General features: G+C 47.9%; 1 protein-coding gene across 11 annotated transcripts; it reads right to left on the minus strand.

The window, feature by feature from the left end:
• Window positions 1-704: 704 nt before the first annotated feature.
• On the minus strand, window positions 705-27365 carry SLC31A1 (solute carrier family 31 member 1). Of its 11 annotated transcripts, XM_071817553.1 has the most exons (7): window positions 26783-26922; window positions 26498-26645; window positions 25568-25719; window positions 7507-7649; window positions 5483-5555; window positions 4919-5087; window positions 705-4293 (listed from the first exon to the last, which is right to left on the minus strand). In XM_071817553.1, exons 4-7 carry the CDS (start codon window positions 7606-7608, stop codon window positions 4092-4094), a joined length of 546 nt encoding a protein of 181 aa, XP_071673654.1. In that variant the 5' UTR covers window positions 7609-7649; window positions 25568-25719; window positions 26498-26645; window positions 26783-26922; the 3' UTR covers window positions 705-4091. The 11 variants fall into 11 exon arrangements, with proteins under 11 accessions (XP_071673654.1, XP_071673651.1, XP_071673652.1 ...); XM_071817550.1 differs by lacking the exons at window positions 25568-25719; window positions 26783-26922 and adding an exon at window positions 27300-27314; XM_071817551.1 differs by lacking the exons at window positions 25568-25719; window positions 26783-26922 and adding an exon at window positions 26975-26990.
• Between the last annotated feature and the right edge of the window lie 18 nt (window positions 27366-27383).

Here is a 27383-nt window from a genome sequence, read left to right on the forward strand (position 1 = left end):
CTCCCAGCAGAGCTGTTCCAGCCTCGGGTCATTCCTGTGGCTCCTCTGGCCCCTCTCCAGCAGGCCCATGTGTGTCCTGTGCTGAGGACCCAGAGCTGGACCAGCACTGCAGGGGGGTCTCACCAGAGCAGAGGGGCATAATTCCCCCCACGACCTGCTGGCTCCTGCCCCTCAGGTGTGTCACCTGCACCACTCAGCTTGGTGTCACCACAAACATGCTGAGGGTGTGTTTAATCCCACTGTGTCATTGATGAAGATGTTAAACAGTGCTGGTGCCAGTACAGACCCCTGAGGGACACCATGTGTCACCGGTGTCCATCCAGACATGGAGCCACCGACCACGACTCTCTGGGTGTGGCTGTCCAGCCAGTTCCTCACCCACCGTACAGCCCACCCTTCAGATCCATATCTCTCCAGTGCAGAGAGGGATGTTGTAGGGGAATGTGTCAAAGGCTTTACAGGAGTCCAGAAGACATTCCCTGGCTCTTCCCTCATCCACTGAGGTAGTTACTCCATCACAGAAGGTCACGAGGTTGGTCAGGCAGGACTTGCCCTTGGTGAAGCCGTGCTGTCTGTCCCAAATCACCCCCCTGTCCCCCATGGGCCTCAGCGCAGCTTTTAGCAGGATGCTTTCCATCATCTCCCAGCCTGCCCTTCAGCTGCAGTCTACACCGAGGATTGTTTCGAAAACACACCCACCACAGTAAAATCCAATCGAGTTTATTGGTTAATTATATACAGGAGATTCTTTGATATTCACAGTAATATCAGACAAGTTACCTCCACAAAGAGCAAGAGTAAAAACCAAAATGACAAGTCCACTGTAAACAAAACTAGAAATCCTGCTGGATTTGGTGGGACTGGCTCCAGACGAACTGAAAAGGCACTCGAAGGAAAACAACAACAGCTGAACACAGCCCGGATGCTTTGTGCACCTCTTCCAAGATGATAATCCCGAGGCACAGCGCGTGGAGACTAAACATCAGGGTACGGACGCAGGACGTCACATTCCAAGCATGCTACACGTGTGTTGACATAGGAAGTTAATGTACTCAAGTCTCAAAACCCTTAGAGCCCTCGCCTCCCCCAGGCACCACGATGCAGGTTTAGTGTTATCAGGAGTTTAAACCCAGCCAGCAGGAAGGCAGGACTGCCCCAGAAGCCGTCGGCAGGAGGGAGCGCAGGTTTTGCTGAGACTCTGGCAAAGCGAACAGCAACCTGGGCCAGGAACATGGCAACCGGTGGCACTGGGTGGACCAGGGGGAGGCTGGTGGCTTCTCTGGATTGTCACCGCTAAAGCAAAAGCAGCTGAAAAGCCAAGACACGGCCAGGACACGTCCCCTTGTCAGCTGTGCCTCGCTGTGTCACTCAGCTCAGAGGTCACAGCCCTCCATCCTGTGTCCACCTTCCCCTCAGACCTCCCCAGTACCCAGCCTGGGCTCCCAGTTCCAACTGGGCTGCTCCCCAGTGCTCAACCCGTCACCCTGACAGGCTTTGGAAGGTCACTGAGGTGCATGGGAGATACTTGGGGACCTCTGCCCAGCTCCTGCTCCCCAGGTGACAAGTGCCAGGTCAGCATCACCCTGGAGGAAGCTCCGTGCCCTCCTGTGTGAGCGTGGGCAGGAGAAGCCTTTGAAGGCAGAGGTGTTCATCCTCAGGGAACCATCTCAAGGGCACAGATGCTACACACAGAACAAGGCAGAAAAGCTAACATGAGAACCGAATTTATATCGTAAAAGCCTGATTGTCAAGTCATCCATCTCTGAGCACTTCAACCCAAGAATTCAAGTCTGGTCACTTCAATACAAGGAAAGTGGCTACAAGGGAACAGAAAGATCAGCCCAAGCAGAGGTTCTATTTCAGAGGAAGACACAGCAAGAGGTCTGTGCAGTAACTAGTGTCACCACGCAAAGCCACGCGTGTCCATGCCCTATAACCAGACATCCTAGAACGGCAACACCTCCAACTCGTTGGAGAGACCGATCAGAGCGGTGTCTGCAATGAGGGCTCTGAACTGTCAGGGATTGAGCCCCTGCAGTGGAAAGTTTTCGAAACACGAACAACCATCTCCAGCGCTTAACTGCTTCAATTTTCTCTGAAAAACACCAACATTTCCTCACCGCTCTCACACAGGGGTCAGAAGGGTCTGTTTTCTGCTCTCAGAGAGGCACCATTGCACAGAGGGCAGAGATTTTACCTTCACAACAGATGCAGAGAGAGGGCATCAATCTGTCCTTTTGCAGCCTGTCAGACACCCCTCCCTCCAGAGATCAGACTGGGGAAGAGCTCTTCCTCTCCCTCATCAGGGGCTGGCTGGACTTTTTCCATGAAAAAACCTTCACTTCTTTCACCCAGAGGCAAATTTGCTACCAAAAGAAACTCTTTAGAAACCCAAGCCTGCTTTGTCTCCTTTTATTCCGTATTTGCTGTGCCCAAAGAAAACAAGATGTCCAGATCCTGGACCTAGCATCAGCCCGGGATGGGCGGCTTTATGTGGTGCAATTCCAGATCCAGGTAGCATCTTCAGAGAAAAAAAATGCTGCTGCGTGTGCCCAGATACTTTAATCTCGAAAGGATTCCCTGTTCTCACGGCACATCCCACACGTCAGTCCCAGCCTGAGCCGGTTTTCAGAGCCCTTCGGAAAACCCCACCGTGTTCCCTTTCAGGCAGTCGCTGGCACAAACGGGGCATCCCGGGCGGAACGAAGACTCCAGCTTTGCACCGCACTCTGCACAACCTTCCCCACAACAAGCAGCAGAATTGCTAAACCCTAGAAAACTAAGCACGTTCTGGGCATCACACGCACAGGACACTGGTTGTCCCCAACTCACAGCCTGTTCTCCCTGTGAAATGTGCAGAGCTGACAGCACGGAATGGGAAGGTGTTTGTTCTACACCACTTGTCCACCTCTAGCACTGATCACTCTCTCACCTCTGAGCTAACAAGGTCACAGTGAGACTCAGGACTAAGAGGAGGCACCTGGGTCAGGAATACTTCTTAATCGGCCCAAGCTGCTCCAAATTCCACCTGAGACAAAGGCTGCTGCAGTCTAATCCACTCCTCCTTCTCTTCCCCAAGTCTCTCCTTTATAGGAACATGGTTGTTTTACTTCATCTCAACCATGGAACACCCTCTTCAGACATTTCAACCTTCAGTGTCGTGAAGTCATTAGTTAGTTCTTGCCTCATTTACAGAACTAGTTATAGCAAATCAAATTCTAGCCCTAGATCCATCCAGGTGCGATTCAATGTGACATAAATTTGGGTTCAATGGCAATTTAAAATCTTTTTGCCTTGTAAACACCCAATTGTCCTGCATCTGCTCTGTGTATTTCCATGATTGGGAAGTGAAAGCAGCCAAACTCAAACGTTATCACTTGAAGCTGAGAAGAGCTGCTGGATACACCAGAGGATTAACAACACTCACGGTACTCTGATGGGCTTGGGACAGATTCATGGGCTTGGGGACAGATTCATCTGGACTGCCCGAAGCACGCAGGTCACACACTGATTTCCTTGCCAGGACACACCTGAGTGTGTCTGATGTGCAGCACCAAGTCTTCCTCAGAGGCTGAGTCCTTCTGCAACAGAAGGTGTCATTGGCCCCAAAAGCCACAATGCCAGGAGATCCTCTCCCCAGCATTATGTACATATTGAAAAAATAAAGGAAATTCAAATAGCCATTCGCACACAAAGGCTCTGTTGGCAACTTTGCTCTTTACCTACAGTTCATAAAACCCTCAGAGATGAGCATTTACAATTTAAAAATAAAATGTTTCGTTTCATAAAAGAATAATTTCTACATTTCTGTCAGCCAACTAATTTCAATCACAGCATAATCTAAGAATAAAGCAAATCCTAGCCAAGAATGGCCACAACGGGACCCTGGGGAGCCAACCCTGCTGCCAGCCCGCAGCAAGGGGGAGCAGCGTCCCCAGCCGCTCCCATCCCTGCAGCCCAGCGAGGATTTTGTGAACTCCAGCTGATTTTCTTTCTATTGTTTCTCTTTCCGCTTAGGAATGATCCAGTCCTGGTGATGGTTGCGCTTCGAGAGAGCAGCGGGGTGGAGAGGCTCCTGGGCAGCGCCGGTGTTAATGGCAGTGCTCCGTGATATCCACCACAACGGCCTTTTTCCAGCTGAAGAAGAAATAGCCTGTCCCTGCCCCTGCGGCCACCGCGATGCAGAGGTACCCGTTGTACGTCATGAAGATGAGCATGAGGAAGTAACTGACCACGACCTGGATGACGTGCAGCACGGTTTGCAGGAGGTGAGGGAAGCTCAGCATCTGCTGTCTGAGAACACAAAACCCAGAGAATGGTCAGCAGGTGGGAAAATGCACATTTCCAAAGAGAAAACTCAGCTCTTGGGCTGCCAGGATGCCAAGGTGGGAGCGAAAAGGCAGAGGATGACCCAGCAGGCTGGACATGGGCTTCTGCATGTGGCTGTCACTTGGAACTGGGCTATTCCCCACTGAGCTGACTGATAACCAAGCAAGCGTGGTACTCGCTGGAGGACAAAGCTTTCAGCTGAGCAGCAGACTTCTACAAGCGTGTTTTACCCACATTCAAACACAGAATGGCTGCTTTTCTGAGTAGAGGCTTTGACTACCTGTCAACAAAAGGATCCTAAATATTTTCTATCTGTAACACCCGAATTCTGTTCCTGAGAACTCCCCAAATGTGTTTGTTACTGCTCTAACTAAAAACCAAAAAGTTTATCTGACTCCTTGCTGCTTTCCTCCTTTTGTGCCCAGCGGCCAAGTGACTCAAGCACAGTGTCCTCCAGCGACAAGCAGTGTCCCAATCTGGAGCCAATGCGCTTTGCAGAGACATTGGCTGCATAAAGTCTTCTCTGTCTCTGTTTTTGCCTTTGTCACCTGCTGAAGAAATTTGCCTTAGAATGAAGCAAAATTCTTACCCAACAGTTTTGTGCGTCTCCATCAAGATCGTGCCATTGGGACCCGGCACTGGCATGGAGTTGTAGCGGATGCTGACTTGGGATTTCCGGAGCAGACACTCTCGGGCGATTTTAAGGCCTTCATAAAACATGGCCAGGAAGAAGACGGCCACAAAAGCACCAGCCATTTCTGACAAAAGAGGAAACATCATTGTATCTGTGTGGCAAAAGACGTTTGCTTCAAAACACGTCAGAAGAGACAGCGTGTGATTCAACAACCACCTCACACCGCGCAGGCTGTGGCCGGGCTGTGCGCACACATGTACAGATGGTAAATGTGATTTTCATCCACACTAATTGGAATTTCACCCATGAAGTGAAACCGGCCATCACTTTTGTTGATACGACCAGTCAAATTCTCGAATTATACAAACATCTCCCTTTTTCTTTCACCCCACAGATGCCATTTGAAAGAGACTCAATGCAGCACGCATGGATATGTCTGGCATAAATAGCAAGGTTATTCCTGAAACATTCATCAATTGCAAATGTTTTATTTGGACTGGACAGGACAGTTTTACTAACCTCCAGGAGAATTGATTTTAAGTCCAGAAAACAGCAATGGCACGTTCTTGTAGCTGAAGTGGAAGGTCATAGCCTGCCCAAAACACAAAGAACACCAAGATGAGCCCAAATAGCTCATCACGAGAGGGAGCTCACAGCGAGAGTTAGCAAAGGCTTTTGTACTGTGACATTTGGATTATTTCAGCTGGTCACTAGATAGACTCGAAGAAACTCTTCAGTAAATCTAACGTAACACACACACAAGACATGGCTAAAGCTGCTCCGGGTTCCTGTTTGGTTGGGCAGCTCTTTCATATGGGAAACAGAAGTCTAAATTCAGGTACAAGGACTATTCCATATAAAGCAGGACCACAGCTTCCCCTGGGTGAAAACAAGCACTCCTGAACCTACACAGGGAACGCGGTGGGAAGGGGAAAGGTCAGTGATCTGGGGTTCACACCATCTTCCCACCCAGGTGAACAAGCGCAGTTCAGTGTATCTTGAGCACAGCTGCACACGGCGGTTTCACACGTAAGGTGCTCACCGAGCTAGAGGAACTTCTCTTTCAACTCTGCACTTTGCTTAATTACAGTTATTTGCTAAAGATCAGAATTATGATTAATTTCAGCATCCCTAAGAATCAGCAGACATTTATTAGCCCCAGAGCAGAAATCACTATAAAATATCTTTTAGACAGTGCTTCCGTTCCTTTAATAAATTTAACATTCTTACATTTCAAACAAAAACCGCACAAACCAAAGAGCGTTATAAACCATAAACCACAGCTGAAACAGAGCCTGTTACTTGGTGCAAGCGAGGAATGGAAATATGCACATATTAAAATGTACCTATTTACTTGCCTCCCTGACAGTGCAATGCTAATTCCAAATCCTGTGCAATTTATAACCATTTTCAGTTCCAGGGTAAGGCAGGGTCCTTTAAGCTGTCCATTGAAGGTAAGAGCACTTGTCACTTGTAAAGAAACAGCATTTATATGGAAATTAACAGATTGGAGAATGCCAACACTGAGCTGTTAGATTGTATGAAGGACATTGGTGACAATGCTGGACCGCAGGTTCCACCAGCACTACTGGGCTATGTTCGCAAAGGGGAAGGGCGGTTCTAGTCCCCTCTTGCTCTGACACTGTTCTCAATATAAGCAGAAGCAGCGATTCTCAATTCCTTCCTCGGGGCACAGGGCTGGCAGGAAACTTTAACTGAAGCCTTGCAAAATCTGCTCCTTTTCAATTGAAATGCACACTCTCTCCTCTCCTCTCCTTTCAAAGTTCAACCATGAAGAGCCATGTTTTAATAATCTGAAACTCACTCAAAAGTATTTAGAGAAGGGAGAAAAAGCTGAAAAGAAATTGTCTAGAATTGGCTACACACAAACACAGATCCTACGGTCATCTCCACGGCAACTCTGGCCAGGATCTCTGCAAAGCGCCGGTGATGCCAATGTGCACAAGTCTGAACTTGTTTAAATCAGAGTTAGCTGGAGCAGCAGGAATCTGGACCAACACGGCCCTAATGCTGTGGCAAAGGGCCCTGGTAGCACCCTGGTCCCCAAATCAAGCATGTACTTAAAGTTCAGGAGGGAAAGGGCTCAGAGGTTGGTCCCTGCAGGTCAGCACAATCCATCCCACTAGCGTGCAACCCTCTCAGTGTCCATAAAGGGTCTTTCTAACACTAACAGCCTGGAGAACTCCAGCCATCTGTTTCTTGCAGGAAAATGCTTACTTTTCATTTCTGCCTTTAGCTGGCTGGAGAGCAGATACCAGCCTGGCTGCTAGGAAGGTTTCTGCAAGGAAGTATCATTTTGCCAAAGGATCTCCAGCTCTGAAATACATTTAGTGTCATGCATCACCTCACGCCGCTCATTTCAGAAGAGCCACAATGGGGTCTGTGTTTTAACGGGATTGATTCCTGCTTTCCAAAGCTAAGTTTAATTTCCAGTCCTCAAGAGCATGTTCCTCAAGACGACAAGTTACTCTGAACCACAGACAGGATGAATCTCTCTCGTTAATTATGACTTTTCCACTTACCATCATCATCATGTCATGACCAGATCCCGGGGCTGCCGTTGAGTGGTGATGTTCGGGAGGGTGCGTGGTTGGCAACATGGAGCCGTTCCCGTGGTGAGACATCTTTGCGACAGAGATATTCAAAAAGGCACGTAGAAGAGACCCTGAAAAATAAATGAAAAACAAAATAAACAGCAGCACTATTTTAAACAGAAGATAGTTCCTCTGCGGCTACTGCAAGAGAAAATACTCCTGCTTCTGGATAAACTCCTGCAGCGTTCTCACGGTCCCGTGCTCCGACTCCAGAGAACGCGCAGCAAAGCGAGCGGGACAGTTTAAAGGAGCTGTGTCCCTGAGCTTTACATCATCGTATTGCCGCACCATCCTAAACATTCTCACCAGAAAGGCAGCCTAATCCGATTGCCACAGCACATGGGGACAAGTGCTCAGCATAAAGGAACATTTCTTATCTCTAAGAGGAAATAAACCAAGTCTCTTCTCAATCACAGTCATGACAAAAGTATCTCAAGCCCCGTTTTAAATTGCATATACTAAAGGATCAGATTACAGTATTTCTCCTAATTGACAGTTATGCATTTTATTGGGAACATGTTTAATGAAGAAATTATGTTAGGTAGTACAAAACCTATTGCCAGGCAAAGGTCTGCAACAGCCCCAGGCAGTCCCATTTCATTTCCATGAGCTTTACATTGTCACATCTTCCCCTCTAATCACATTACACACAATGAGAAACACTCAAAAGGTTGCTGATCGAAATGCCTAATCTGGTTACTGCAAATCAGGTATGTCTGGATACAGTCATTAAAAATAAAAATACACCTTGTGTGGCCATGGCTTCTGTGCTCTGCACCCAGCAGAACTCGGGATGGAACCGGGGACCATTTCTGGTGTGAAATGAAAGGTCACCCATTAGAAACAGCAACAGGAGAGAAAACAACCTGGGAACACCAGACAGTATTGAAGCAAGAGCATCTGTCAGCGTGATGGAGCCAGGCAAAGGCAACCCTGGGACAGCCCAGGTCCTTCACAACAAGAAAGGCCTTGAGGTGCTGGAGCGAGTTGAGAGAAGGGAAGGGAGCTGGTGAGGGGCTGGGGCACAAGTGTGATGGGAGCGGCTGAGGGACCTGGGGGGTTCAGCTGGAGAACAGGAGCTGAGGGGAGACCTTCTGATCTCTGAACTGCCTGAAAGGAGCTTGGAGCCAGGGGGGTCGGGCTCTGCTCCCCAGGAACAAGCGCCAGGAGCAGAGGAAACGGCCTCAAGTTGCACCAGGGGAGGTTGAGGTTGGATCTGGGGGACAATTTCTTCTTTCCCAAAGGGCTGTGGGGCATTGGAACAGGCTGCCCAGGGCAGTGCTGGAGTCACCATCCCTGGAGGGTGGGACAGACGGACATGAGGTTCTCAGGACACAGGGCAGTGCCAGGGGTGGGTTATGGTTGGACTCGGTGATCTGAAAGGTCTTTTCCAACCAAAATGACTCTATTATTCCATGAAAGATAAGTAAGTACCGACACTGCTGTACTAGACCCTGCCTGGAATCCCGTGTAACCTCCCAGTCTAGTCTGGCACTCAAAACCAAATGAAATAAAAAAAGTACAGACACTTATCCAATTAAATTACTTTTTAAAAAAGAGAAGAGACGTACGACCTTCCAGATAAATCACCAGGAGTATTTACAACTTGGACAAAAGTTTTTTAAGCTAAAAGACAATTTGATGTTTGAAGAGATAGGCAGGAGTATATTTAGATTGGAGAGGGGAACTGAAACTCTAGAAGAGCTTTCCAACCTGAAATAGTACAAACAAAACCCCAAATGGCAGGCAGGTGATGCTGGAGCTGGTTCGGTTTGTGACAGTGACCTTCTGACACAGCTGTGCAGGAATCGCCGGTGGCCCCGGACACGCAGCCGTTGTCAGTGACAGTGACAGCATCAGCGACAGGGGTGATCTCAAAAGGCTTCGGAGGTCAATTTAAAAAGAGCAGTGAGATAAGTTAAAGATTGGGGATGATAAGGAGGAAACCAAGTCAGTGATGCTGGGCAGGAACTCAAGAGAAGGAATTAACGCTCCTTGCAAACACCGGAGTTAATCAATGCACGTACGCACCTGTGTGCACACAAGTCAGCTGTGATAAGCTGCACACAGCAAAGGCATTTTCTGCATCTCCGTGCAGGTGAAGTTCGTAGCCATTTATTGCATTGGACAACGTCACAGTAACCCCCCTGGAAAATTAACTTGTAATGGCACTGGCTAAAAGCAGTTTGTACTCCATGTCCATATTTCTCCTACTGTTATTTAGCTCACCCTGTCTCCAAACTGTGCTTAAAAATTATGACCAGAAAAACAGCTCAGAAAAACGTTGAGGCGGAAGAAAAGAAGAGACTAATGCAAGGAGCAGCTCCCCTGACACGGAAAAGCATTACCAGAGGGCACCTGCAGAACCAACAGCGGGACTTTCATGTGCTTTTAAGATTATACTGTTTCAGAGATTAAAAGTTCAAGCCCTAGAACTGAAGTCTTAAAATAAAAACACTCGGGAAAAGAATCCTCTGCCAAGACACACAAACTTCAAACCATCCTTTGCAGCGGGGAAGGAAGAACAGCCGGAGAGCTCTGCACCCGGGATCAAAGAGACGGGTGCTGCAAGAGGAAAGACGTGAGGGGGGAACCGCTCCTCTCCCCCACCAAAACCAAAACCTCATCTCCTCCCTCTTCTTCTTTCAGTTGACTGACCCATTGCCTTTGCTTTGGATGCAACATTCTCCCAAGTGACTACTATCCAGTGCCATGATTCATTCATTTTAGGATCTCATGCTCCTGCCAAACTGCAGGTTCCAATACACTCCACAGAAGCCCTGGCTGTTCACTGGCTTAAAAACTCCCTTGTGTCCATCTTCTCGGTAATTTAGCATCACTGGTCTGCAGAAAGGGAGAACCAGAGGATGTGCTCTCTAGATATTTATACAGTGTATGAGCAAACAAGGTCAAGTATTCACAAGTGGTTGTGTTTGGTACAGGTTCAGTACGGGTTACAAAGAGCACGTTTGGTGCTCCCATGTGTAGGATCCTGTCACACCAGTGCTCCCACGCCAAATCCGACCCCTGCTGCCGCTACCCAGCGCTGAAAGACATTTCTGAGATCCTGAAAAGGATGGGAAATCAAGTAGCACAAGACAAAATAAAAAGCTGAAATGGCTCACTCTAGGTTGTGTTGCTAAAGGTAACAACACATGGATGAACTTCTGTTTTCACTTCCAGTGGAACAGCGCAGGACAATCAGTTACAATTTTGGAGGTCTCTACCTGTGCCTTCGGGTAAAGAACAGAATCTGGGGCAGCAGCAGGTTAGTGGGTGTGTAACATTAATATTTCAAGCTGCAAATCTCTGGTTTGCTTTTGCAGACTCTTTTTTTTGCAGAGACAAGCTGACTGGCCCGCAGCTGTGTACACCGTGAAAAGAAGGGCACTGTTTTCAACAAGTCAGACTCTATACCTGGTGGAAAAAATCCACACACACAAGCTTCTATTATCGCGAATTCTTTAAATAGGTTTAGCCTTGTCCAAACCCCGCTCTTCAGCAGCAGGTATTTCTGTCTGAATGGGTGACCTGACCTCTCGACTGCTGCCGCTCCACAGGTTTGCACAGAAGGAGGCACTGGAGTGGATTCCTGAGTACAACACCAGGATTTTTTGTACTCTGTGACAGATCACAGCGTAAGAAAACAAACAGGGTGGGACAGGAGAGAGGAATGAGGAAACTCTCCCCACAGCTTGCTTTTTCCTTCCTTTCTTTCTTTCTTTTTCTTTCTTTCTCTCTTTCTTTCTCTCTTTCTCTCTTTCTTTCCCTCTTTCTCTCTCTCTTTCCCTCTGTCTTCCTTTCCTTCTCTTCCTTTTTTCTTCCTTCCTTTTCTTCGTTTCCTTCTTTCCTCCTTCCTTCCTTTTTCCTTCCTTCCTTCCTTCCTTCCTTCCTTCCTTCCTTCCTTCCTTCCTTCCTTCCTTCCTTCCTTCCTTCCTTCCTTCCTTCCTTCCTTCCTTCCTTCCTTCCCTCCCTCCCTCCCTCCCTCCCTCCCTCCCTTCCCCTCTGTTTGCTGTCACCCCAGTCCCCATTCCACGACCCCTCAAATTCCTAAGGAAACGAGCAGGACTCAGAGCCTGCTCTCACTTCAAGCCGTCACGTTGGAGCGGGGCCGGGCCAGCACGTGGCAGGCTCTGCTCAGGGGTTTCTGTCCCTGCAGTGCCACCTTGGCAGCTTGGCAAACCAAGTGGAGTCAAGGAGATGCAGCCAGGAGCGGGATCTGACAACAACAAACCGTTAGCTCAGGTTCAGTGTCAGCACTTACACCCTCCACCGACATTCAACCAGCGCTGCCTCATCTCACACACACAAGGCAGCCACGTTTGCAACTCCGGGGCATGGAGAAGCGGAGGAAAAACAGGTATCTCACACCAGCTCACGACAGAAACAAGGGAAAGCCAACTTCTCAAGCAGGTCTTGGCCACGCTTGCAAAAACCTCCAGCACGGTTTCCCAACCTACTGCTTCCCCCGTTAATCCAGAATCCTGCCACTCCACAGCAAATCACATTTTTTCCTGTGGCAAAGAGCCTGCCAGACACCCAGGGGAGATACACCTTTAATGCCGAAACACGACGGGCTATGGGAAGGATCTGCCAAGCTCCCAGAAAGTACTTTACAAATCAGCTCAATCTGAAACACCGTGTGCAAACAGAGCTTCATAGCCACATTCAAAAGGAATGAAGCCTCTTCCCAAAACAGGATTAACAACAGAACCCTAAATCAATGCCCATTAGAGTAGCACACTCTTCCCGTCGAAACCTTTCCCATGCCAGTTCTGAAAAAACAAGAAATGAAATTAATTTCACTGGCTCTGCCCAAAAGGACCGGAGCTTTACAAAACACCTCTTCAGTCTCCTTTACGCTAGTTCCACGGGGACGGGTCCTGCTCCACATTTCTGTCTCGCACAGCTGGAATGATCCTTACCCAGGGTCCCTCCACCAGCACTTTGGGCAGCAAGAACAGGTCCCTCTCTTCTCCTGAAGAAGTGAAGATTTACTAATAATTCAAGTGAAAGCTCCTGAGAGAAATCCAAGGGAAAAAGATTTAAAAGAGCAGGTTGGAACGGCTTGCACATCACGTATGTCTGAGTCTTGCGTGACACAAAGGAACGCTACATATAAAATACGGAATTAATGCAACAGGCAACCAAAAGGGATCAGTGCTCTACTTACAGCAGTCCAGCTGGCAGACTGTGAGCTCTGCTGGCTCTGAGCTTGTGGTCTCAAGCCCAATCCTTTTCTTTTTCAAGAAAGTGCAGTGGGAGGGGGAGCCAGGCGCCTGCAGACACTGCAGCTCTGTTCCTGCCTCGAGCTGCGGCCGCTCACCGGGCTGAGCTACTCATCATGAGACCTAAGCACTGCTGCTGGTTTCTGCAGTTTCCTGGCAAACTGGACAACTTTAACCGCTTCCTTTCCTAACGTGTGGACATGGGGTGGCTTCTCTGGGATGTCAGGCTCAGCTCCAGAGCTGCCCAAAGACACAGCCCAGGGACGGCCCAATTCTACCTGCTCATCTCCAGGAGTAACCAGCAACAGCAGAGCCCTTCCAGGGTCAAGCTATATAGGCACATTTTAAAGATACAGGGAACAAACAGATCGTTCTTCAGCAATGCAATATAACGTGTTTTACAGATACGCTGTTGTTCTCCAATGTCAAAATCCCTCTCGGAGCTCTCTCGAGCAGCCCCAGCAGCCCCAGGGCTGAACTCAGACACTGTGCTGTGCCCAGCACACCTCTGTTTTTCCCTTGCGCAACTCCTGAAGAAAGAGCTCTTAGTGCTATATTAAGAATTTAAGGGATGTTTGCAAGGTCCCAGAACTGTCTGGCTTGGTCTGGTACTGCGTCACCACCTCAGAGTCCCAACCAAAAGCCTTTACCAGAAGTTTAAGGCTTCCTAAAAGCTCAACACACTAAAAGGGGCTCAGATAAAGAGCCAGAAGGAGAAGGGGCAGCTCAGGAGAGAAGCTTCAGTGCACTTTGAGGGTTGTCAGGCAGCATTAGTTTGTATTTCCTGGGTTTTGTCTGTGACCAGAGAAGCTTGCAAATCGACTCAAGGCAGATCAGCAGAGTCAAGCAGAAAAACACACAGTGTGACAGCGGGCACGTCTCCCTCTCCGCCTGTGAGCAGAAGGGACACGGCTGAGCTATTTACACAGGTGGGTTGTAGAAGCTTTCGAAGGAAGACGACAGGTACTCTGGGGGATGTGCAGCCTGAGATGCCAGAGAGTGGAGAATGATGGGCAAGAAAAGAGCTGAGCAGGGCTGCTCTGTGTCCGGCTTTGAAAGGGGCGATGTACGGGCAGACAGACACGCAGAGATGGAATCAGCCAGCAGGGATGTCAGACAGGAGGCACAGCCAGGCTGGCAGCACATGGAGACCAGATCTTCACCAAGTGGAGTCATTATTCTGTCTTCTCCCACTTATCTGAGCTGCAAACCTCTGTCCTTCAGGGCTCCTGGCTGCCGCTGTCTGCTTATTTCATTCTTACTAAATCTTTGTGTTTCTTTCCCACGTTCCACACTTGTACCAACACATGTTTGTCCCTCTCATTATAGGGCTGCTCTGTCCCCAGGAGCCAGGCTGCACCCCCCATGCAACTATCACACAGCGTTCATGAACACAGAACAAAAATAATAGAAAATGGGTGCAACTTCAGGCTGTGGATTGCTGGCTCACACGGGCTTCCTGGAGCTTTACATCATGATTTGGCAGCTCGGTGTAGTTATATACATCAATCAACTTTTAATTAAAATGAAGATTAAAAGAAGTTGAGGAAGTATTGAAGGCTGGTTCAATCCTGAAGGTCCTGTCCTTTGCTCTGAACCCTTTGCTCAGCTACACACTGAAGGCAAAGCTGGTCACCCTCCCTGTTACTAGACGGGCCGGAGCTCTTCCTCTCAGCACGGCCACAATCGCGTCCCTTTCATGGAGTTTATTTTCATAGCAAACTTGTCTGGTCACCTGCTGTTAGAGACCCTGCTTGATCTGCTTCCCTAGAAGCGGACGGTCGCTCCTAATCTTCCAGCTTCTGCAGACTCCGCAGGAAATCTCTAAATCTTCGAACAACAACAACACAATAACAAAGGACAGATTGTTCTTTACAGGACAATGCACTGAACTTCATGAAGCGGAGCATCACGCCAGCCCGTGTTGTTACTAATGGGCAAAATGAAGTGAAAGGCAGCAGAAAACAATCCTGCAGAGCAGAAAACCTCAGACTGCGAGACTGAGAACATCAGAGGACGGGCTGAGAAATGCTGGCAAGAGATTTGTATGGATGGAGAAAATAATGGTGAGGTAGGCAGGCTGAGCAACAACCGGAGTCCTCTCCAGCCAAGCTTTTTGCTCAGCCACAATGAAACTACAGGAGATGGAAGAGCAGTAAGTGAAGGGCGCTCCTGAGAAACGTGGCAAAACTGAGGAGTCCTTGCCAACGTCTTCCTGGCTGGAACCTCATTTCTGTGGGAGACGTCTGCCATCTACAGCCCAGGTCCAAGCACCTGGAACGCACACAAAGCTTCACATCGAGATCCAGGAGTGACCCGCTACTGTCTCACCAAGGGTCCCCAACTCCATCCACCTGGCAGTTAGACTAGACGATTGTTGTAGGGCCCTCCCAATTTAAGTATTTTATTCTAATTCTATTCTGTTCTATTCTTATTCTAACAGTTTCTCTGCTTGTGCTGGCACATCTCAATCCTTGCCTCAGTAGAGCAGGTAAAATCACTTCCACAATGACCACATTGACCTTTAGCAAGAGGTGACAGAACCAACGCATCACCCCTTGGTTTGCCTCTTTTTCTCACAAATTCTAGGTCAGCAATGCAGCAGGGACAACATCGGCACAGGAATCAGTAGAAACTCCGCTCACCTACAAGAGAATCCTGGACACGCTCCCACGCTGACTGGTGAGCACTGAGTTTTCCTTTGAAAGAAGAACAGCAATTTTAGAGACTGATCCATCAGGGCAAATCTTGAGGTCCCGACCTTCACATGCTCTCCAGGCCGCAGGACATGAGACAATATCATCATCTCTTCAGCACTGCAGTAACAAGCTGCTTCTTACCTTTCCCTGTACAGTGCTACACGTGAAAACGTTTTTGGAGGTGTGCAGTAGGCTTTCGGGCTCAGAACGCAGCGGTGGGTACATCTGACTAGACCATTTCATGCCGTTGCAAATCCAACACAGTCCTTCCCCTGACAAAGCGGCAGGAAGGGCACAATAGAAGGAATGACACGAGAACTGGAGCCAGCAGCTCCTGAGAACACCCCAGGCACAGACTTGCACAACAAGCCCAGTGCTCCCGTTCCGCAGCACTGCTGAGCACACGCCTGTCACAGAGGGTGGCCCGAGGGACTTAGTTTTGGGAGATGGACAGATGCTGAAAGCTGTCATGAAGCCAACGATGGTCGGTGAACTATGTATGCAGGGCTCTTATCCACATGAAAAACGGCCAGGCAGGACAGAGCAAACAAGTTTTTGAGAAACCCACATCAGAAATTATGTGAACTGAAGCACCAGCAATAACCTACTACCATGCTGACAAAACACAAGTGCTTTCAACCTGACAGAACCCAAATTAACCTGAAGTCCCCAGTGGGACAGTTTCAAAGGATCTGAGCATATCCTACCCCTGGCCATCTTTGACAAGCCCAGTTGGAGAGACGATTATAAGCTGAACAAATCACAAGTGCAGTTGAGGGAACAAAGCGCAGCTCGCCTGGCCCAGAGCCGCCCACCCGCTGACCAGAAGCAGAAGGCCAGGAACAGACCTGTCAACAGCAAATTGGTTTGGTTTGGTTTTTTACTGCTAACAAACACCAATAAACAAAGTCAATGTGCAGAAAAGTGAGATGCTACACCAGCAGGCAGTGAACTCGAACAGTGACAAAGGTGGTATCAATCAAAAGTCATTGGGATCTCTTCAATAGTTCAAAGTTTGCCTGTTCATCCCTGAGCGTCACGAAACACCCCCTTTTTCACATTACTGCTCCACCTCCATCAGAACAGCACGAACCCCCAGCCAGCTTCTCTCTCCCAGCACAGAAAACACGGACCTGCAAGTGCCAAGGCCAGAGCAGATCAGCTCTACAGACCTGACCTCTGCACTCAGAATCCCAGAATGTCAGGGGTTGGAAGGGCCCTGGAAAGCTCATCCAGTGCAATCCCCCCAGAGCAGGAACACCCAGCTGAGGTTCCACAGGAAGGTGTCCAGGTGGGTTTGAATGTCTGCACAGAAGGAGACTCCACAACCTCCCTGGGCAGCCTGGGCCAGTGTTCTGTTACCCTCACCATGAAGAAGTTTCTTCTCAAATTTAAGTGGAACCTCTTATGTTCCAATTTGAACCCATTGCCCCTTGTTCTACCGTTGGCTGTCACCGAGAAGAGCCTGGCTCCATCCTCCTGACACTCACCCTTTCTATATCTGTAAACATTAATAAGGTTGAAGCAGCAACTTGACATGCTCAAGCCCATCACGAGCACAATTTCTTCTGTTCTGTACACACACAGTATTTCCCCCCTCCTTGTTTTCATTTCTCTATTTATTCTGCCACAAGCCTTTCAGATCTTATATCTGCTCTGCACTGTTTACTGTTCTCCTTTCTGTCTGGATGGATGATAAAGTCATCCCCCTTTCCTCACCCCCAACAGCACAGAATTTTCTGGAGAGCAGCAGAACTGAAGCACCTCAGAATACCCAAGATCTGGGGAGCGAACACCAGTCCCACGGCTCCCAAAGCGGAGAAGCTGCCACACCGAGCTGACTCAGGCACACATCTGGAGGGAAAGGCACGGCCTTGGAGGTGCCACAACTGACAGAGGATGCTACATTACCATGTCTTCATAAAACATCCAGGGTGAAAGGGCTCCTACAAAACCACGTCAGACACCAGTATTCCTTATAGCCAACCATCAGCATGAATTCAGAGCTAGTACTAACAAGTTTCCATCAAAGGCAATTCCCAGGAGGCATCTAGAGAAGAACCTCTCAGCACTCCTCGTGCACATCAAAGACTTCTGAAGCAACTCTCCCAGGACCGCAGTCTGACATGTCACTTTATCGCAGCTTCATCTTCCCCAAATCATCAAGGGTATGAAACACTAACACATAATACATACTGAACTCACAGAATACCCTCCCAGCACTCAGGGAGGAGGAACCTGAGGGCCTTCCCTTCCCCCAGGGATGGGGCTGTGTTTAAACAGAGATAAAGCAGAACAGCTTAAATCCCAGTGGCCCAGCAGGCTGGGTGGGATGCAAGAACATGCTGCCTGCTCACCGTCTGCTTACTGTGCACAACGCTCACCCAGAAATCACCCCAGGACCCTCTTGCTAAAAACCGTTGAGTGCTCACTTGTCGGCCAGAGAAGCTGCCTGACCCTCCTTAGCGGTGGAGAGAAACGGGACAGCAGTGGGGAAGAGGAGATGGAAAAGAAGTGCCACGTGATCCGTATTTTCCAAGATTACGTAACTTCTTGAATAAATAGATACTTCCTTATCCTCCGTGGCAGTTTGTGCGGAGACATTACACAACCCAGCACAGGAACGGCGACCAGGGAGACGTGATCCATATGGATGTGATCCACACAGCCAGAGAGCTGCCTCACCGTACACCGAGGAACGAGAGGGACAGAGTCCTGAGCCTTGCGATACTCTTCAAAATCTTTTTCATCTAAAAAGAAATCAGTATTTGGAGCAGTATCTTGCAAGATACATATCCTGCAAGATTAGACACCTTCTGCTTCCTTAGAAAACCCACACCTAGTGAAGCGTGTGTTCCTATTTTACGTGCCCTAATGAAGAAGAGCTTCTAGCATGTATTGTTCTACCTACACACTTTTTTTAAAACAAAGGGAAAACTGAACTTTTGTGTACAAGATTCTTCACCGTGCTCACTAATTCCTGCAGGTTCACACCACCTGCACCACTGGTATGTATGAAAATGAGCCAGCCCATCTCGCACAAAAAAGCTGTCTCTGTCCAGAGGGTAAGGAGATTGATGTTTGTGACACCCACAGAAGTATTCAACCTATAAGGAACGCCAGACATGTCGGGATGCAAGCCAAGGTACTACTTGCAAGTTAAGATCTGATAAACCATTGCTACATGGAAAGGACACACACCAGGCTAAAAACTACAAACAGCTCTGACCAGATTTATTTAAAATGGTGCCTTCCAGCTTTAAACCCTGTAAGATTGTAAAATAACCTCGGGAGACACGAAATGAAACCAGAGTCACCAAGTGCATTCCCAAGTAAGCAAGGAGGGGTTTTGTCAGCTGCAAAAATGCAATGTGGCTCAATGTGACCTAAAAGTGCTTTACCTGGGCTTTAATACAGGTGTGAGATTACAGCTGCTATCTGGCAACCTCATAAATACCTCTGTCTCATGCAGATAAAACCAATGCTGAGGGTAGTAAAATGGATGTCATCGGTTTATTAGAGGCCTCATAAAAGGGAGCCTAAAGAGCATCAACACAGATGATTCAGAAGACTCACGAAGATTCCAAGATCTCACCCGACTTGCCCTTGTCCCAGGAGTCACCACAGGATGACCTGCGGTTCAGATTTTCAGCCACAGAACCACTGAGGTTTAGGAGACCTCCTGAGATCACCTGGCCCAGCTTCCCCGCTCCCACAGGCTCAGCTGGAGCAGGTGCCCAGTCAGCTCCCATTACCCCTGAGTATGATGATAACGCACACACGTCACAGACTCATCAGTTCCTGCAGGGACGGCGAGGAGCTGCTGTGTGCTCTGGAGGCTGTAACGTGTGGACCTAGACCCAGGTCCTGCAGTCACACTAAAAAGCTCCTGTTCTTCAACATTTCACCCCGTGAATCCTTTGGCAGAGAAATCTTCCCTGCAGTGAACTGGGGCAATACCCGAGGCACCGTGGTGTGCTGGTACCAAAGATGGTTTTAAGCTAATGGATCAGCTGGTAACAGCCCAGCCATGGACACAAACCTGCACACACAGAAAACAAGATCATTTTTCCTCTCACACATCATAACCAGACTTAGCCCATTTGTACAAATCCTGGAAGAAAACCACCCTCCAGAACTCCTCGTTAATTAATGTTTAGGAATCCATTCCACACACATGACACGAGACATACTGGTTTAAGCAATTTGTGTAAGTTTTCCCATCTCCAGTACTGCCACACACCCATCACAGGGAACCATCTTCATTGTGCATCAGCTCCCACCACTCATGAAAGCTTCTTTGAGTAACAATCCCAGGAGCACATTTCACTCCTTTATTTTCATATTGAAGTAGCTGTTTGTCTACAATTACTCCTTAGATGTGCGTCCACGTGCAGACGCAGCATTTTAAGGCGGCCACGCAACCATTCACCTTCCCCGGAGCTGTCCCTGCCCAAGCTGTGCTGGGCATTGCCGCAATCGCCGCGCGTTGATGTCAGCTCCTATGGAACACGCTGGCACTTCCAGCTCTGGCGTGTCAGGGTCACCTGTTAAACGCAGGCTTTCCAGTAAACACCCAACAGTTGGCAAGACTGATTTTTAGAAAAATACTTACATTTTCCCTGCTTGCAGAAGGAAAATGAATGCATGTTCATTTAAATTTGCATCACCAGTTACGGCCCTCAAAACAAAAGCTTGTTCTACCGCAGCCAAGAATCAAATTCTTTTGTACTTCAATTGTTCAAAACACCTGTTGTTTTGAGAAGCCTGAAGCTGTTTCTGAGCAAAATACAAGGTAGAACATAGGTCACCATGAGCAAAATCCATTCCACTGTGTTTTTAATTAAGCCCAGGAAGTCAATCTCTGTTTCGGCTGATGGATAAGACCATAATATACACCACCAGAGGCACTTGCCATGATCTTGGATAACAGCAATGGTATGGAAGATGGGAGTAATGTTTCCAGGTAGTAATGCAAATACTTGTAAGAATTCAGAGAAGAAACTCATAGCCCTAACCCAGAGAACAGAGCACCTCTCCATTTTCACTACTGGAAATGCAAAAATACAATCCTACCTTTGCTCTCTGTCAGCTCAGTGAGGTGTAAGACCTCCCACGATATCCAGAAGAGGGAAAGGACAATCAAATCAAGCCAGGCTCTGGGAGAGAATTCGCCTTTGGAAGAGCCTCGGCCTCAGGACGCTTTTCTGACAGGACTACCTCTGGGGCATGGAAAGCTACCACAAATAGTAATCAGCACATTTTTAATTGTATTTACAAATGACGATAAACCATTCTGAGAAAAAGCTTTGAACACCGCCTTTTTCATCGAGCTTTCAAACCCTTGCACCGCCACGGAGCTGTTAATCCGGAGCAGAAATGATTCAGAGCTAAAAAAAGCTGAGTACTCACTATTCCAGAGACAGGTTTTCCATCTCCAGCCTTGTCGCAACAGTCAACACGTCGGAGACGGATCAAAGTTTCTAAACTTTCAGATAATGCTGACAAGCAGAACGCGCATCATTATCTATATCAAAGGCTAATCATTAACCGCCGCTGGGATTTAGCTATGATCACTTTTACTCCACTTTAAGCCTATTTATTGCCTGACCTGCAGCCTATTTCAAACCAGACCCATTACTTGCAATTCAGCCAGTGGAAAATATTTGAATTCAGTTTCTCTGAGCTGGGTAAAACGGAGGGAAGGGCTGAAGCAGCAGGGATTTCTGCTAGTCTACTCCCTCACAAAACACTGTCAGTCCCTATTGTTACAGCCAGAAATTTCATCTTACGCAAGATAAATATTTACTGCTCAGACTAAGTAGTCCACTGAAGGGATAAGCCAGCCATGTTTGGACCAGATCAAGGATTGAGATGCTCGCATAAACCTCCACATAATAGCAAAAGTGACTCCCGAGTCTCCCTCACAAGATTTCAAACATTAATTTCTGTCAGAGAAATTAGCATTTTGTTTGCTTTTGGATATTGTAACAAAGCAAGTTGAGTTTCCTTTAGTATCTACCCCATAATGAAGAAATGTGACATTTTCACAGCTATAGGCCAGTTTTTAGAAGCTGCCAGAGTGGTAAAAAAAATAATGAGGCAGATATATTACAAATTGTGCAGAGATTTTTCCACAATGTGTACAAGACAAACCTCACTGGAGTAGTTGGCTCTCTGACCTCTTTGATCAGAAAGCTGCATCAGAGATTGCTATAGAAGACAAAAACGTGAGAAAGGAGAAGAAGTGCAGGACGGATAGAGGTACCGTGCTCTGCAAGCCCAGTGTCATCGTAAGGGCAGTGGTTCCAAGCAGGAACAAAAGCTAGAGCTGCACAAAAACGGATCAACTACACATGATCGTGAGGTACTGGAGGGTTTTACTTAAGGAATTCAGCACACGAAGGAAAGTCATGCTACTGCCAAAAGGTTTTTTAAACTACTACGTCCTACCAAAGCAGCAAAATAGCCGGAATAAAGTATATCAGGCTTTATTATTCATATAGCAGGACATCTTATAGCCAAGGATGCTACTCTGTTTATGCCCAATATGAAGAGACCAACACAAAAATAGCTTAACAAGTCCAACCAAACCTGTAGCAGGAACATGAGGGCAGCCATAAAACTCCCAACTATTTTCCTTTTAGATTCTTTAGGCTTCAATTTGACTGTACCAGTAACATTTTCCTCTAGCATCCTTGAGTTTCACCTGACACCACTTTAATCATTAAGGTTCCACATGTCCTTGTGAGATAACATCTTATCCCAAGTCAATGAAGGACACCAAAGCCAACGGTAACTTGATTTGTGTAGAACTCTCCTGGCAGAGAACCACGAAATCACGACTCAGTCTCTTGTCAAATCCATTAGACCAGGAGCTTAGATAAACAAGGGGACCATAAAAAAGGCAACTGAGAAAACCAGATCAGCACTCTGAACCCACAGTATTCCAGGGCTGGGTGTGTTCCTCAGGAGCTTGTGCTTCTACTTCCCTTATCACTTTGATGTACAAGGGTTGACATGCGGTATCAGAAAGGTACAGGTACCTCGCTGCCCTCCCATCGCAGTGGCTGCTGTGGTCGCTTCCCGAGGGCTGGAGGAGAATGAACTGGGATCGCCTGCCTGCTGGGAGCGCCAGCTCTGAGCCTGCTCCACGTCTGTTAGTGTTTTTCTTTCCCAAGTAAAGGATGCAAGCTTGAAAATGCAGTCAAGCTGTGACAACACGGTGTCGAGTCTCTTAAGTACCATGCCTTTCGGAGCAGGAAAAGTGAACTGAGGCACTAACTGATTAATCGGGTCCCTGGCTCGCTGCGCGTCTCGTCCAGACACAATGCGCAGAAACCCAGCCAGGAGCCGCGGGGAGCTGGGAGCTGCACTGCGGCCAGGCACACGGTGGGCCTGGGATGGCATGGAGCTGCTCCGGGATCCATGCGGAGCTGCTCTGGGATCCACACAGAGCGCATTCATCATTTGAAAGAAACCAAACCAGGAGCAGGTCAAGTCCCAAGGACTCACATCTCAGGAGGCCACCTTCCAAACAGCGGCTTTGCAGGGTCACACAGGAACAGGCTGCTCGGCTGGTAAACAAGCATCAGCTCCTACACTCAGTGTGCGCTGCATCTTGGAGATGGCCTGAAAGTGCTTTTTAATCTGACAAATCCAATTCCAATCAAATTTCCTCTAACATGAAAAAAAGCACCTGAAAGTCTGTTTACCATACACCCTCCTTCCACCAGAAAGAGATGCATTAGGTGTTTAAAACAGAAAATAAAGGCCAACTATCACGCATTCTCCTAGCTAGGTTAGCCAAAAGATCAGCTAAATAGATCACAAAGCTCATAGTGCGAGCTCATGTACCTTCATCAGAGGAACGAGATTTGAATCCTTGATAAGTAATGAGCATGTGTGGGAAAAGCAGGTGAAGTGACGGGGCTCTCACGAAGTCTCAGGAGAGAACTCTGTGCTTGCTGTTACTTTCATGGTAAAACAGCTGTATTCCTTCCCTAGTTTTGTCCCAGTTTCTCAGGCTTGATGTGCGAGGCATCCAGTGAGAAGACGCCCAATCACTTAAAACACTTTGCCTGTGATCTAGAGCTACCATGGTCTGCTATATTAATCTAGATAAACATTCGAGTGAACAGATTAAATGCGTGTACGGCTTTTTAAACGGATTATAAATGACATTCACATCTGCAGTACAACAATGTCTGTGGGATTTTCTAATATTATATACGTGCAGAGTGAGAGAGCAAAAAAGAAAATTGTAAACTATTTTCCACACAAGCTATTGTTCTAGTCGGTGATGGCAGGTGCTCGCGGGTACTGGAAATCAACAGCACCATAGGAAATAAGGACTGGTGAGACAGAGGGAAGAAATAAGGCGTTGGAAAGATGGTATCGAAGACTGCGGAAACAGAGAAGGATAAAAAGGGGGTATTTCGGCATAGCCCCATTCTTCTAGATTGGCTTCTAAACCAGAAAACTATTTCCAGGACCAACAAATGAAGGGGTTTAGAAAGTTAATTTGTAGTGCAGCAAAATAGGAATTTAATTTATTTACAACAACTAGTCCTATTATTCTCCTCATTAGCAGATTTCAGCTAAAAAAAAAGAAAAAAATCATTGGTCTGGAGTCCCCAGGACTTGATTGGGAACATTTCCAGAAAATTAGATTGAAACAAAAGGCAATGGAATAGATTAACCAAGATTGGATTTCCCAGAGAAAAGCAACATAAACTAGACTGAGCCTTTTTCATCCTTCTCCAAGAAAAAAACTGCCGAGACTCCCAGTGATTTCCTGGCAGAGCTCTGGAGAGGCTGATGCTGGCAGTTTGCTTCAGCTCCACTTCACTCAATTCTGATGCAGATTACTGCGAACTTCAGGGCGACCTTCGGTCACGTGTGGAGCAGACAGAGCCATGAAATTGTCTTCCTGGGTACGGGGGTCTTTATAGCAAACACAGAAAGCAAAATGGAAAAGGAGAAAATATCACATTTTAGTCCAAACAACAAAAAGTCTTTGCTCTGGCTGGAAAACAAGGCTGCTGAAAAGAAGTTCTTAGGACCGTGACTCAAAACTCACGGTGTGAATAGGGCAGATCTTCTCATCTATTTGTACCAAGAGACTGCTAAAGATTAGTATTCTCAACACTTTCCCTTCTCCAACATTAAGCTTCTGTTCAGGGTTAGTCTCACTAATCCAAAACGTGAGGTTACAATGCAAAGGGGTGAGACAAGAATCCTCCCAGACTTCTCTCCCAAAAAGGAAAAAAACAATTAAAAGCAAAAAAAAACCCCCACAAACCTTGTCCTTGTAGCACTGCAAGTCAGAGTGTGAGGCAGGGGCTATACCTTTAAACCAAAACAGCAAAAATGCAAATGTGACCTGGAAAGCTAATTCAATTCCTCCTCTCTACTGGCAGAAATTATCCTAATGCTCAGCCTAGTTAAAAGGCTGCTCTAGATTAGAAATCTGATATGAAATTAAAATAACTCTATATAGCTTCCAACAGGCAGCAAAAACTCAGCAGAAAGCAGCCATACAAAAATCCTCAGTTCTCAATACGAAGTTTTGTGGGAGCCTGCAACTCCTGTTAGTTTTATTCTTTTCAAACTTTTTGTTTGTTTGTGAGGGAGGGAGGGAGGGAAGGAGAAGGAGAAGGAGAAGAACAAACGTGCTTACTGCAGAAACTTTTGTGTTTGTAGCAGAAAGAGTCACGTTAATTTTGTACCATGCGGCACGGCAGCCAGAGCTTCACCGACATATCCACACTGTTAGGAAGCCAACATGCATTTAAATCGCAATATTTACACATTCTTTCCAGTTCCCCCTTTTTAATAAAGGGTGGGAAAAAAAGCAATGCCTAATCCAAAGCTTGATGAAAGCCTCGGGAAATATTACATCATAAATTATATGAATCGGGACCATTAAACTGAACGCCAGCTTACCCTGCAAGATCACATATTGTTACTCATGAAGAATACTGCAAAAGCTTTATCTACCTCAGGCTCAAGCAGAGGCAAGTCAAGATCAAATAGATTAAAAGTAAATTAAATAAATACCTGTGAAGAGAGCTGAATCCACCTTTGCACAAAATGCCACACTATTAAGCACTCCGAAGCTTAGAATTTGAGCACAAACAGGAAAAATTGGTCTGCGACTGCGAAGTCCTGTGTAGCCGCAAGCTCAGTGCAAACTCAAACGCAGAAGAGGGCTTAAATAAAGACAAAGCTTAAATAAAAACATGTGAAATGGCTGAGAGGTGATGCTTTCCGTAGCACTGCAGTACATACTTGTACCGGCACTTCGCTGAGGCTGAGACTTGTCAGTGGGGAAGCACAATGGGTGCTCAGCTCAGAGGTTCTTCACGGGACAAGAATTCTGGACTGCGCCAGGATTGCTCGGTTTTTGCTTCCAATTTAAACTTTGCAGTAAAAATAAGGAAAAGGTTGCACAGACATAGCATTACCTCTACCTAAAAAAACCCTAAATTTGAGTGCAACACTGACATAACCACGTAGACTCACTGCTTAAAAATATATCTTGACTGCCAACTGGACAGAAATACAGGAGGAAAAGCAACAACTTATTTCTTCATCTAACGAACACAGGAACCACACCTCCTGTTTCACATTCATGTCCACACGCTGTACTGAGCCAGGGACAATCTGCTCCCATTAGGAATTCACATCAAATTCTTGTACAACTATTGTGTGCGTGCATTGTTACACAGAAACAAGGCTTCTGACCCTTTGCAGGTTTCATTCTAAAAAAAATAACACATTGCACAATGGAAAAGCTACTTAATGCTCCACCTTTTCCCTTTAGAAGTGAAATCACCTATACCCCAATCATGCTGTATTGCAATCAAACCCCCACGTTATCGCAAACACAGACCTCGGAATTTTGTTCTCAGACTCCAACGTGCTAAAAAAAATTACAATCAGTGCCAGAAAACATCCAAAGCCAGGAAATCATTCAGCCCTTATTACCATTTTGTGCTCCCTTGCATTCAGTTTTGCTGCATTTCAACACCAGCCGGTTCTAAAGTCCTGAATTCAAAGGCAAGGCAGCAGGTCTCACAAAGCCCCCGGAGATACCAGCTGCTCCACAGGAAATAAAAGAGGTGTGTTTCTCAAGCTACAAGGCAAAGGTGGAAAACTGCTTTAACGAGGGCCAGCTCAGATGTTTTTAAAGCCAAGAAACTCTTCTGAGTGCTAAAAGAAAACGCATTACACAGTGACAGTCCGCCCTGGGTAACTCAGAGCCACGCGAACCTGAAATGTGGAGCACAATGAGCAGCCCGTGTGTCCGACCCTTCCCGTCCCCGGTGCCGCGGGGTCGCCACGAAGCCGCACAAGCAGAGGAACGAAATCGAACCGGCTCCTGGAGCCAGACGGGGCTACGCCGGCCCTGAGGCGGCACCCGAGCGCACGGGCAGGGCAGGGACACGGCGACCCGGCTGTCACCTTGGGAACAAACCCGCTCCCGCTCGCAGAGCCAGGCCGGCAGCTCCGCCGGGAGCGTCTCCCTGCGCCTCAGGGTCCCGCTTCCCGCGCTCTCCCCGCGCCTCAGTGGGCTCCGCAGCCCGGCCGGCCGCCCCCAGGCCACGGACAGGCCCCTGCTCCCTCAGGCACCCCCGCGGTACCCCCGTCACTGACCGGCCGCCCCCGCCCGGCCCGAGTCCCGCGTCCCGCCGAGAGCAGCGGGGGCGGCGGCCGCGGGTCCCTCAGGCGGCGGGAAGTGGGGCGGGGGGGGGGCCGCGCGGCCACCCGGACCCGGCACGTCACTCACCGCGCGACCGCCACGAGAGCGCCGCTTCGCCCGCCGGCCCCGCGCCGCCAGCCCCGCCCCCTCCCCAGCCCCGCCCCCTCCGCC

This window comes from Patagioenas fasciata, chromosome 20 (genome assembly GCF_037038585.1).
Source record: "Patagioenas fasciata isolate bPatFas1 chromosome 20, bPatFas1.hap1, whole genome shotgun sequence".
Classification (NCBI taxonomy): Eukaryota; Metazoa; Chordata; class Aves; order Columbiformes; family Columbidae; genus Patagioenas; species Patagioenas fasciata.